Here is a 12,383-nt window from a genome sequence, read left to right as displayed (position 1 = left end):
TAGGTGGTTTATTGACCCTAGTGGGATTAATTCACACCTATAAAAACACGCAAATAAACGTTAAGAAAGGTTTATTTTTAGATGTCATATTCAATAAGTAATCTTTAAACTACAGACTTTTAATATTTTTAGAAGGTATCAGTTAGTAAACAAGTGATTTTAAAAGAGAAAAAAACCCCTCTAGATGTGCATAAAGAAAAGATGCAAGCATGTATGTATTTATAAAGCCCAGGGGGCACAGCATTTCAGTGCTCAGCTGCTAAGCCACAGGTGGGCCTTCAAACCTACTCGGTGACGCTGTGGGAGAAGGAGCTGGCAATGGGCTGCATTCAGGACCACAGCCAAAAAAGGCCCCAGGGGACAGTTCAACTCTGTTAGGTGGGATGCTCTGAGTCAACAATCAGCTTGCCAGCACCTAACAGCAGCAACAAATTCATAATTGGCAAAACATTCCCATCATGACATGAAATCCACAATGTCAAGATGAATTTTGTCCATCTTTGTATGTAATAAATTTCTAAGGAAAAAGGTCATATTATCAATGACAAAGAACAAATTTAACACTATTTGTAATATAATTATAATTCCCATATGAGATTAGAAACTGAGGTTAGAATTTGTGTGTGTGTATGCACGCACATGCACACAGAAATGGATGTCAAAACAATGTTGTTAATAACACAAGGTATTCTTACAATTCCCTAAGACGGGGAAACCATCTAAGAAGAAAAATGCACAAAAGTCTAGAAATATGAAAAATGCATACTGAAATAACATTATTAGACTAAAATAATAATGAACAATCTGACATATTGCTAAAACAATAGTAGTCCTTTGAGGGTCTGAGGGAAAGGTGCTATGACTTACTAAAAATGTCCTATTTTGACCCAATAATTCTATTTCTGGTACTTAGAAATACTCCAGAAATTTTTAGAGCTAGCTCTAGAAGAATGTGAAGAACTAAAAACAATTCAAATACCAGCTAATAAGAGATAAGTAGGTTATATACCCCTGTATACAATGGAATGCTCTGCGATGTTTAAAAATATTGAGCTAGCTCTCTTTGTGAAAAGTATCAAAGGTAAGAAAGTTTATGCAAATGCCAATGCTGTTCTTATTTTGGTAAAAATAATTTCACTTATTTGGCATTTCTGAGTACAGAAAATGATGTATATATGTTTTCATAGACCAAACTGCTTACAGTAAGGATACTTTATTCTGATGATATGCTTTGTATTCCTTCCTTCCTTCTTTAAGCACACATGTAGTAAGGAGGGCAGCTGTTACACCTCAGCGTGCCTGGTTTAGCTCCGCTCGGCTGGCTGTATCTTCCTAGTCTCAGCTAGCCTCTGCTGTCTTACTCAGTGCCATCAGAGAGACCCTTCAAGCCAGGGTAGAACTGTCCCTGTGGTTTCTGAGACTGTAACTCTTTCATTTATTTATTTACTTTAATTTAACTTTATTTATTTTGAGACTAACTCCTTACGAGAGTAGAAAGCCTCATCTTTCTCCCACAGAGCAGCTGCTGGTTTCAAACAGCTGACCTTGAAGTTAACATCCTAACTTGCAGCCACTATGCTACCAAGACTCCTTTTTCCTAGAGCTATCTAATAGCTCTAGTACTCCACTTCTGCTCTGCAGGTACCTGAAGACCTTGAAAGACACCACCAAAGTGTGACAAGGGAGAAAAATTAGAGAGAAAAGCTTGAGGTCACCCTGCACCATGAATTTTAAAATCCAGACTAATTAGAATCGAAATCTGACACGGGAGCATAATTTTTCACTTATGATCTCAGGCTCCACACAGCTCAGCAAACAAAAAGTTTTGTTGTACATCACTTGCCAGCAATACCTGACCTGACCTGACCTGACTTCATTTGACAGAAGAAGCTGACTTGAGCTCACATGAAGAAATGTTACAAATTATGGAAGTACTTATACACATTGTGCTGCAGGAATATCTATACTATATCTGTACTATAGATCTTAAACCCATATTATTCTGAAACAAATGTGGTCCAATGATGTTGGCTAAGAGACTGTGGACATGTACTAGGAAAGAAAATTAGACTATATTACAAGTGGTTCTTGGAATTTTGCAATGCAGCAGCCATGAAAATGACAATAAATGCTTATTGAACATCTGTTATTATATATTCTTACTTTGTTTAATAAATTTTTATCACCATGATGGATTTTACAGAGGGATAAATAATCTAAAGATAAGTAACCACAATTTCTACCCTCAAAGAGTTTATTATTTTCCCATGAGGAAAATAATACACCCTCTTAAATCAGCATAATAAAGGTAACACAAAATGAACGTGGTTTGGATTTCAAGAAGGGTATAAAAATACAGTATGAGCAGAAGCATAATTTGGCATGAAATATGGTCATGGATGAAAGCATGAATCATGGTCAGGGATCCAAAAAACCTTGTTATTACTTATCCATTTTTGTATTCAGAGGGCATGAATAACCTCACTTTTATCAGTTTCTAAAGGAACCAGTAGCCTCTCTTGTAAAAAAAAAAAAGTTGGAACTTCTGCTCTAAAGAATGGTAAGAAGTATTACTCAGTAGAACTGTCACAGGAATTTGGAATGACAAAGTATAATATCTGCATTGAGTCAGTCGAGAATGAGACGTTTCTGAAGATTTTTGAGCAATGTAGTAGCATTCTCATACCTATACGTAAGGAACATAAATGTATCAGCAGTGTATAGGAAGCCGTGAGGCAGGAAAGAGTCCATGAAAATCACCTGGGAATAGTGTGCTGAGGACCAGAGCCAGGGATGTGGCAGAGTGGATTGACTTCCATGAGTAGATTGGTGCCAACTTGAGCTAGTTATGAAAGGTCCATCCAATAATTTTCTTTGTTGGGAGGGGAAATGCAGATGGAAGAATTTGGACCTCAGTGAGTAGGAAGTAGATGATTATTTTACAAAGCTGAAAGCAATATTTAGGTAGGATTAAACTCAATATGTCACGATAGTAGATTTGCGCAGAGAAAAAAGTTCCATTTGGGTCAGAGAGAACACCCAGAGATTTGATACATGGCTGATGAAACGTATTTCCATTTCAAATGGTCTGTACGATAGTCACATAATATACTCATCAGGATATCGAAATAGTGTAATTTTCACCCACAAATAACTTCTGAGAATTAGGACATTTTAGCTCGTTGGTTAGCACAGTTGTTTGTTTATATAGTGGTACAAATGAATAGGTCAAGTTCATCATTTAGGGAGACTGAAAAAATAACACATTGTTAAAATGCAGTCTAGTAATACTGATGTCAGAAATATAGGGTAGTGAGCAGCGAACTCTGCTGGTATAGGGAGATGTGACAGGGATGTAAATCCTGCCTAAATATTAGCATATATGTATATATATAATCAAGCATTCTAAATATTAGAATATATATATATATATATATGTATATAAAATCAAGCACTGAAGCCTTACATTTAAAAAATCCCTAGCAATGCTTGTGTTAACAGTAGAGGAAATATTGGTTGAGCTTTTATTTAATTTATTTTAAATCATTTTATTGGGGTCTTTTACAGCTCTTATCACCATCCATCCATCCATCCATTGTGTCAAGCACATTTGTACATTTGTTGTCATCATTTTAAAACATTTTCTTTCTACTTGAGTCCTTAGTATCAGCTCATTCCCCACCCTCCTACCCTCCCTGCCTCATGAACCTTTGATAATTTATACTTTTTTTTTTCATGTCTTACACCAACCGCTGTCTCCCTTCACCCACTCTTCTCTCATCTGCCCCCCTGGGAGGGGATTATATGTAGATCATTTTGATCAGTTCCCCCTTCTCTCCCCCCACCTTCCCCTTCCCGTCCTGGTATCACTAGTCTTGTTATTGGTCCAAGGGATTTATCTGCCCTGGATTGATTGGTTGAGCGTTTATTACGCAGATTGCTTTAATGAATGCTTCTTCAGGCAAAGGTCAGACTTGAACCGCCTTTGGGTTGGTGAATGAAAGTGTGAGGAGCTGAACTTCTCGTGTGCAAATCCAGCTTGGATTGAGGGCTTATAAACTGCCATCTGGGGCCAAGAATAAGACATAGAGAAAGGACCCATCTCTAGAGTCAGAGCCAAGGGCTCAAAGAGACAGGACTGACTGTGAGCCCTGCCCTGTGACGGAGTGAGCAATTAAAGCTCTAGGAATGTTGTCTGTCAGGGAATTTTTTTGTTTCCTGACTTCTGTTCCTTCCTCCAGTTGTGTACTGAGCATAAGTAATTTTTGTGGCACATACTTCTCTTATGTTACTGATGTTTGGGGGAAGTGAAAGAAGGAGGTGCAATCCAAAGGAGCCTGGCATGAGACAAGATCATTGGTTACAGTTGGAGTAAGCCATTTCCCTCCAAGATATTTTAGAGCACTGGTTAGCTAACAGGATGTACACAACCTACTCGTTATACTTTGAGGTATGTGAAGAAAATATCACAACATCTTTTTACATTTCATTTTACATAAAAGAGAAAGAACAATTCATCTCAGCGATGTCTGTGCGACATACTTTCTTAATTTCTACACCAGAGGCACGTCTCTCTTATTGTATGCAAGATTTGCTGAGGGAATAGCCTGAGCTCTGTGAGGAAGAGATGTTGACAACAGTAGCCTCACTTCTTAATTATATTTCCAAACCCAACCATTCCACTGCCATCTAGTCGTGTTCTATAGAACAGACTGAACTGCTCGATGGCGTTTCCAGGGCTCTCCATCTTTAAGGGAGCAGATAGCTAGCTGCATCCTACTCCCTGATGTCATTGCCTTTAGGCTAGCAGTCTAATGCTGAACTAAATTATATAAGCAGATCTGTCAGTGAATTAAAAATAACACCCGTGGGTTTAGACTGGCCAAGAAAACCAGTTGAAATGTGGAACCTCATCTCACATGCTTTGGAGCTCATGATTGGTAAATCAGAGGGTCAGCAAAAAAGAGGAAGCCCCTCCATGATAGAGACGGACGCAGTGGTTGAGACAATGGGCTCCTACAGGAATGGTGGTCAGGATGGGCCCATCAGTTATACATTCATTCATCGATTATACATGGCAGCAAGCAAGTTCATATCGTAAATGAATAAAGCTCTTCAAGATACCGTTGCTGTGGTTAATTTTCAACCCAAGATCCATAGAATATAGTACACCTTTAATTATATTTTGCAAAACCATGAAGAAAGATTGATAAAAATCTTTTCTTTTTCTTGTAACCACACAGTGGTTTTCTAACTGGAAAACAAATAAAAAGTGCTGTTACATTTCAAGCTGAGGTACATATTTTCCTTTATAAAAGTACATATTCTAAACCTCTCACCTTTCCTGTGGTGTCAAGTGACTCTGTAGCATGTTGCTTAGAAAATACTTAGCAGAAGAGACACTTAATCCACCCCTTCATAAAGACAGTGCTTTTGATAGAAAAAGGAAGGAACTATCTTTTAAAAGATAACTTTGTTATGAAGAGAGTATTTTGAAAAGCAGGTGCTTAGGAATAATTCCACTGTTATTTGGTTTTGTCGTGAAAGCATTGTAAGTGCCCTGCAACCTAAAAGTTTTAGAGATACATACTTAAGTGTACTTAAACACCTACCATCAAAATTTTCTAACTTGTTCAAAAATCTTCCGAAGAGTTTCACTTGGCTTTCGGAAAACTACTCCTTTGATCATCCTTAGACCTTCCTTTTTAGCATCCTCTTCTTGGTGCTGTGGGATAGAGGTTGGACTGATAAACAAGTGGTAGGTAGTTCAAAGTCACCAGCTACTCGTCAATAGAAAGATGAAGCACGTTCCTTTAAAGATGTACAGACTTGGAACCCTTACACACAGTCACTATAATTGGGAATCAACTCAATAGTCATGGGTTTGATTTTAGTTTTCTTGTGCTTTTAATATCAGAGACCCTTAGACTCTTTTCCTCCTGCTTATATACTGTTATATGACATCCTACTTATAGGGGAAACCGATTACAAGGATCTACATATAACCCCTTCCCTGGGGGATGGACAAAAGAAAAGTGGGTGAAGGGAAATGTCGGACAGTGTAAGACATGGCAAAATAATTTATAAATGATCAAGGGTTCATGAGGGAGGGTCTTGAGGAGAGAGGGGGAAGAATGAGGAGTTGATACCAAGGGTTCAAGTAGAAAGCAAATGTTTTGAGAATGATGGCAACAAATGTACAAATGTGCTTGACACAATGGATGGATGGATGGATGGATGAATGGATTGTGATAAGAGTTGTACGAGCCCCTGATAAAATGATTTTTTAAAAATAGGACAAAAGACATCCTGCTTTAATGTTGAGCTAATTCAATCTCATGACTTTAGATAAATTTTCCATATTCATTGATTCCAATCTCTATCTCTACCTCAGATCTCTCCCCCAAACTCAGACTCGTGCAACCAATTGCCCACCTGATATCTTCATGTATGACTACTGACATCTCAAACCAGTTTGCCCCAAAGCTAGCTCCTGATCTTTCCCAGTACGTGAAGAGAATTGTGCGTACCATGTCTCTAGCTGAGAGTTTGGATTTGTTTGGGGGAAGTTAGTTTTGCAAACCAACTGCTTCAGGATCAGCGATGGCCATTGATTGTTTTTTGGTGCAGTGGGGTAGCTTCTCAGGCCCGTGCCATCCTCACCACTCTTCGTCGGTTGGAGCCCATCACTGTAGGCGGGGCCAATCCATCTGGTCAAAGGCCTCCCTCTTTGTCAAAGCTCCTCTACTTCACCCAACATGATGTCCTTCTCCAGGGACTGCGCTCTCCTGATAACATGTCCAAAATGCTTGGTCAGTAGTTCAAAACCACCAGTAGCTCCAAGGGAGAAAGATTGGGCTTTCATTCCCATAAACAGTTACAGTCTCAGAAACCCACAAGGGATTACAATGAGTCAGCATTGATGTGATGCTAGGACATCATTAAGTTGATGGTCTGTGAGTTTGTTATGAACTAAAATGAGGGTGTTGGGTCAATCCCCCAAGTACTGTACAGTGAGGTTTTGAGTGAGACGTGATCTTTAAACTTGCATCCCGTTTGAGCATCCCCTTTCCCTTGCTTGCCCAAGCACTTCTTGAAAGCATCTACCTATGTGTTCCTTTGCAGACTTTGGCCTGAGGTAGTGCCATTGAGTTGACTCTGACGCTCAGTGACATTGTATACAAGTAAACAAAACACTGGCGATGTCCTGTGTCATCCTTGCAATCATTGCTATGCTTGAGAAACGATTTTAATGTTGACTAATGTAAAATGCTATAGGGATATTTCCTTATTCGTTGAAGACTATTTTTATTAAAACTATTTTTACTTAAGAAGTATAAATAAACTGATGATATTCAAAGTCTCAGTGGCTATTTTAAAGGAACTGGGAAAATGCAGCAGCAATGATTGGAAACTAAAGAAAGCCAGAGAAAATCTTCTAGTTAATTCATGTCTATACATCTAGGTTGAAATATTTCCAAAGCATGCCATTTTTGTTCAACCCGATTAATTTAGTGTATCCCATGTTTTATGTAATGGAAATTATTGTAGTTAAAAAATCATCATTGTTGAATATTAAATTCATATGCCAGACATTTAAAAAGATATAAAAATGTCCCCTGTCCAGAATAAGCACAGGGACATGTATTCCAGCCATAATTTGTCTATGACTCTGTCCTATTTTATAGTGAGTACTTCTCACTACTTTAAATTGTTCTCCTTTCATCATTGTTTCTATGTGTTTTCTAACGTGTGGCCAAAATTAACTTGGCCATAAAGTCAGTACAATTGGTAATTTTTAAAAAACATATTTTTCTCAATCATTAGATAGACTCTTAGACGTGAGATAGCTTCAGGCTTTTCCAAAAGGATTCCATATTCCCCACTGAGCTCTTTAAATCGTTAGTCTACAAATGTTTTCTTAAAGTCTCAAATATTAGAAAGAAAGGTCTTATTAGGATTTGACTCTCAAGCAATGGATTCTTAACCAGTATTTATGTGGTTAATCCTGAAATGAAAAGGTCTAAGAACAATTTTATTTTGAAACTATTAAGAAAATACACAGAAATCTTGTACACACGATCATTAAAAGAAACCTAGGATATCTCTTCTGAATATGTGTTCTCATTTAGGCTCCAAGAAACGTGGTAAAACTATGAGCAGTTTTGTGGCATCACCAAAAATCAGTTATGCGGAGCTCTAAATTAACCTTGACATTTATGCCCTTGCTGAAGTGATGCTAAGACATCATTAAGTTGATGGTCTGTGAGTTTGTTATGAACTAAAATGAGGGTGTTGGGTCAATCCCCCAAGTACTGTAATGATAGATGCTAGGTAGTTTAAATTATTTGTCAATTTTTGTGGTCTTTGAGAACTGTAAATAAGTTTTACTTTTTATTTCCTTTTTAGGGCAGCATAACTATTTATGCGCTGGAAGAAATGACTGCATTGTTGATAAAATCCGCAGAAAAAACTGCCCAGCATGTCGCCTTAGAAAGTGCTGTCAGGCTGGCATGGTCCTTGGAGGTAATTTTTATATTTTCATCAATTACATAATCATGAACTTTTAATTTTACTTGATAAGATTGTGGGTCAGAAAATTCTAGCTTTCTTATGCATCTTTTTCTTGCTTTGGTTTTTTATTGTGAATATTGATGGTGACCCCTCATGTTTGAGTGTCCGAATGAAGCAGCTAATGTCTAGATCTCCAGAAGTGTGAAACCTCCACTCAGTGTCCCTTGACGTTAAATAGGTGCTACAGAAAGTGCTGACCTGTCTTTAAAGAATGCGGGCTGGAGTCTAGGTTCTGACACTCACTGCCTTGGTGGCTGTATTAGTCTGAGTACTTTGGAGAAACAAATCCACAGCAACTCATGTATAGGAGAATTTTATGTAAAGAAAATGTGCATCACGAAAACATCCCAACCCAATGCTGCCCAAGCCCACAAGTCCAACATTAACCCATTAACCCAACACCAGTCCACAAAGTCCTCCACCTCACAAAACAGAGGCAATGATGCTGACTGCAGGAGGAAAGCTGAGTCAGTGAACGAACAAGCATCTCAGCACTAGCAGGGGTCTCCACACGGCTGCTCCAGCACCCAGGGCTGCATCGGGATAGGTCCATGTGGCTTCTCCTTGGGGATGTCTCCTAGGAAATCAATCTTGCAAGCTAAAGCAGGAAACAGCTAAGGCAGCTGCACCCTGGTGCGACCATCACAAAGCAAGAGACCCGAGAACTAGAAAGGCAAGGCTCACCACTCTTTATCCCTCCACCTTTCAATTAGCCCCACATGTGATTATTGGCCAGGTTGGCACAATTAACTAACTCAGTGGCCTTGAATGAGTTATCAATCCTTTAAGGGCATCCATTTCCTTATCTGTATGAGATAATTTAAGTCCCTCGCAGCTCAAAAATGGATTCTGCCAATTGGTCAGGGACGTTGGTTTCTAGTTCCTGTAACCGACTAAAGCAAGCCACCATGAGAGAAGTAGGAGTCTATTTGATGGAGAGTTCTCTTACTGGATCCCCTTTCTCGTGTTTTTGTTATTAAGCGCCTCCAAAAAATTCAGTACTAGATCAGACATTGATCATTAATGTAAGATGTTAACAAATGGTTTCAGTGAAAATAAACAGTGTAAATGAGGGAAAAAAAGTTGCCAGAGTTGCAGGAAATAATCCCTACACCCTTTCCTTTTTTTTAAAATCTAAAGTACATCATGGCTTTATATCTAAGTATGGTTGTTCTAAAACACATTGAAATACACACATAACTGCTAAGTGAAAAATATTTATTTAATTTATCATCTAAAAATAGCTTGTATACCATCAGGGTGTTATGGGTATCTTTTGGGGGGAAACATTGTACTTTAACAAATATTTATCAAGTTTGGAAACCCACCAACTTCCTCTCTAAAACTTTTGTGCACAGCATCAGACAAATTAATCATTGCTTTTACTATATGTCCATCTTGCTTTATAAACTTCATTTAATTAAATCAGTTATCTCAGTGCTTTATGACTTACTGACTATGGATTTGTTTTCTGTAAAATCTCAAGGGCAATCATCGGGTCTCAATCTTTTATAATCTGTACCACTCTCTAAGGAGATGTTCAATAAATGTTTACTTAATGAATAAATCCGTTCTCTTAGCAGATTAAATATTACTTTTTAAAAAATTTCTCCCCAATTTCCTCTTTAGTAGTTCAACTTTCCTCTCAGAAGTGTTTAAATCTAAATCTTAGAGATTTGGACCTTATTACAAAGTTGCACACACAGTTAATATTGAATCCATAAGAAATCCATGGAGGTATTCTGACTTCCGTAACAGTGTGTGTGTGTGTGTGTGTGTGTGTGTGTGTGTGTTTCTGCAGCCCACTTGCCTCTGAAAGTGCTAGGACCTTTAGTACTAGATTCCATGTTGCATTGAGAATCTTTAGTCACATGTTCTCATAAATGAATTAAAAAGTCTTCAATTTTGTCATATAGTAGAAATTGTCAAGGTCTGTGTGAAGGCCACTCAGTATTCCCAAGGAGTGGTAACATAACTTGAAGTGTTTTGTATTATTTCATAATATGCTAGGTCTTTAGTCTGCCATTAAATTTTCCATTATCTTCCTTCTCCAGATGCCTTTGTGACCTTAAGCTACTATTCTGGTGCTTCATTGAGGATCTTCCTCTTTTTCACTGACACTCTTGTCAACCAAGATGTCTTTCCCCAATGACGGTCTCTCCTGCCAATAAGTCCAAAGGGCATGAGACAAAGTTTTGTCCTCCTCATTTCCTAGAAGCATTCTGGTTGTACTTGTGAGATCCTTGCCTATGGCTAATGGGGAGCTCCCAGCAGCTTCATCTGACTAGCTACTCTACAGATGGGCTTTGGGCCCCCACTGTCCTCTATAGCCTTCTACAAATTGGGTGTTTGCATTTGAGGCTCTGATATTTTCCCCTTTGTTAATATTTGAATTTTGTTACTGCTGTCTTTGGATTATACAAGTGGGTGTGCGTCTTCCATGTGGACTTAGTTGATGGCTCGCTTAAGTGGTTGCTTGTTTGAATACAAACTTTTAAGAACCCAGACACTATTCCGATTGATAGCCAAACACCATCTGCTTTCTTCACCAAGCTTCGCTGTAGCACCCTTCTCTTCAGTAATCATTTCATGTAAGTGAGTATTGAGCAGGGACATGTTCTCAGAGCAAACTGTTCTTGGATTGCAGTTGTAGTTCAGTGGGGCCCAGAATCCACCTACTTGTCTCTCGGATATGCATGACTCAGGTTTCCTTTGACGGTCACATTGTGACAAGTTCAAAATCCCAGAAGAGCAACTACCCCAACTACAGCAACAAACCGATTAGTAGGTACAAATGACAAACAAACAAACAAAAGACGCAAACTAAAGGTAGGAAAACAAAAGCCCATAAAGCAGAAAAGTACCATATTGTCAATCCTCCCCTTGGGGTATAAGGCAATTGCACTTGTAATGCCATCAATTTTCCCCAGGACACATAACTCCGGACACTGTAGTTCTGAGGAGTCTGTGCCAGGACAGCTCCACCCTGAGCCACAACCCATGAGTCATTGCTCCACACAGTTCAATCTCCCATTCAACTGGGCTCTGTTGACCCTAATAAGCAATGGGGGTTAGTGCCATGGGGAAACTTCCTGGATCAGTTCTTCCAAGTTCAAATCCCTACCCAACTGATCAAAACCTCTCATGTCACAGCAAGGGGGGCATCAAGGTACTAAATCAATGGTGATTCTGGGCCCCTTTCCATTGGACACCCACCAAACCGGGGTTCCCGCAAGGTCCAATGACTAACACTTCCACAGGTCTGGAGTGGCCACTCTCGGCTGCCTCTCCCATCCTTTCTGGAGGAAGGGGGAATATCTTGTATCCTGTTAAGAATGAAAGTTTTTGAGTTGAAAATCAGGGTTGCTCATGGTTGGATACTTCTGTAATGATAATGTAAAACAGCTATAGAAATTGTTGGTACTTCACCAAAAAGAGACAACTCCTATTTATTCATTCATTTGTTGGCTCATTCATTAGTTCATTTACTCATTTCTTTATTTTCTTTATTTCTCTTTCATTTCCTCTCCCTCTCTCCCTCCACCCTTATCTTCCTCTTTCCTTCATTTCACTTATTTATGTTTATCATTCCTTTTTGAGGTTTTAAGGCTTCTCATTTCTGATATCAAGACTGTTTAACAAAAAAAAGAAAAAGAAAAAAATAGAACATTGAAAATTTTTAAAAAATCATTGTATTGGAGACTCGTACAAATCATCACAATCCATACATCCATCCATTTTGTCAAGCACATTTGTACATGTGTTGCCACCATCATTCTCAAAACATTTTCTTTCTACTTGAGCCCTTG

At 38.6% G+C, this 12,383-nt stretch overlaps 1 protein-coding gene across 1 annotated transcript in view; it reads left to right on the top strand.

Moving 5' to 3' along the window:
* The window catches only part of PGR (progesterone receptor), a 60,589-nt gene that overhangs the window by 10,441 nt on the left and 37,765 nt on the right, over positions 1–12,383 (top strand). The window contains exon 4 of the mRNA XM_045297733.1: positions 8,410–8,526. Coding sequence (XP_045153668.1) covers positions 8,410–8,526 — 117 coding nt within the window. The remainder of the gene's footprint in view (positions 1–8,409; positions 8,527–12,383) is intronic.

This window comes from Echinops telfairi, unplaced genomic scaffold, assembly GCF_000313985.2.
Source record: "Echinops telfairi isolate 266 unplaced genomic scaffold, ASM31398v2 ScPeMD7_7421;HRSCAF=8459, whole genome shotgun sequence".
NCBI classification, from domain to species: domain Eukaryota; kingdom Metazoa; phylum Chordata; class Mammalia; order Afrosoricida; family Tenrecidae; genus Echinops; species Echinops telfairi.
This window is presented reverse-complemented; position numbering and strand designations above follow the sequence as displayed.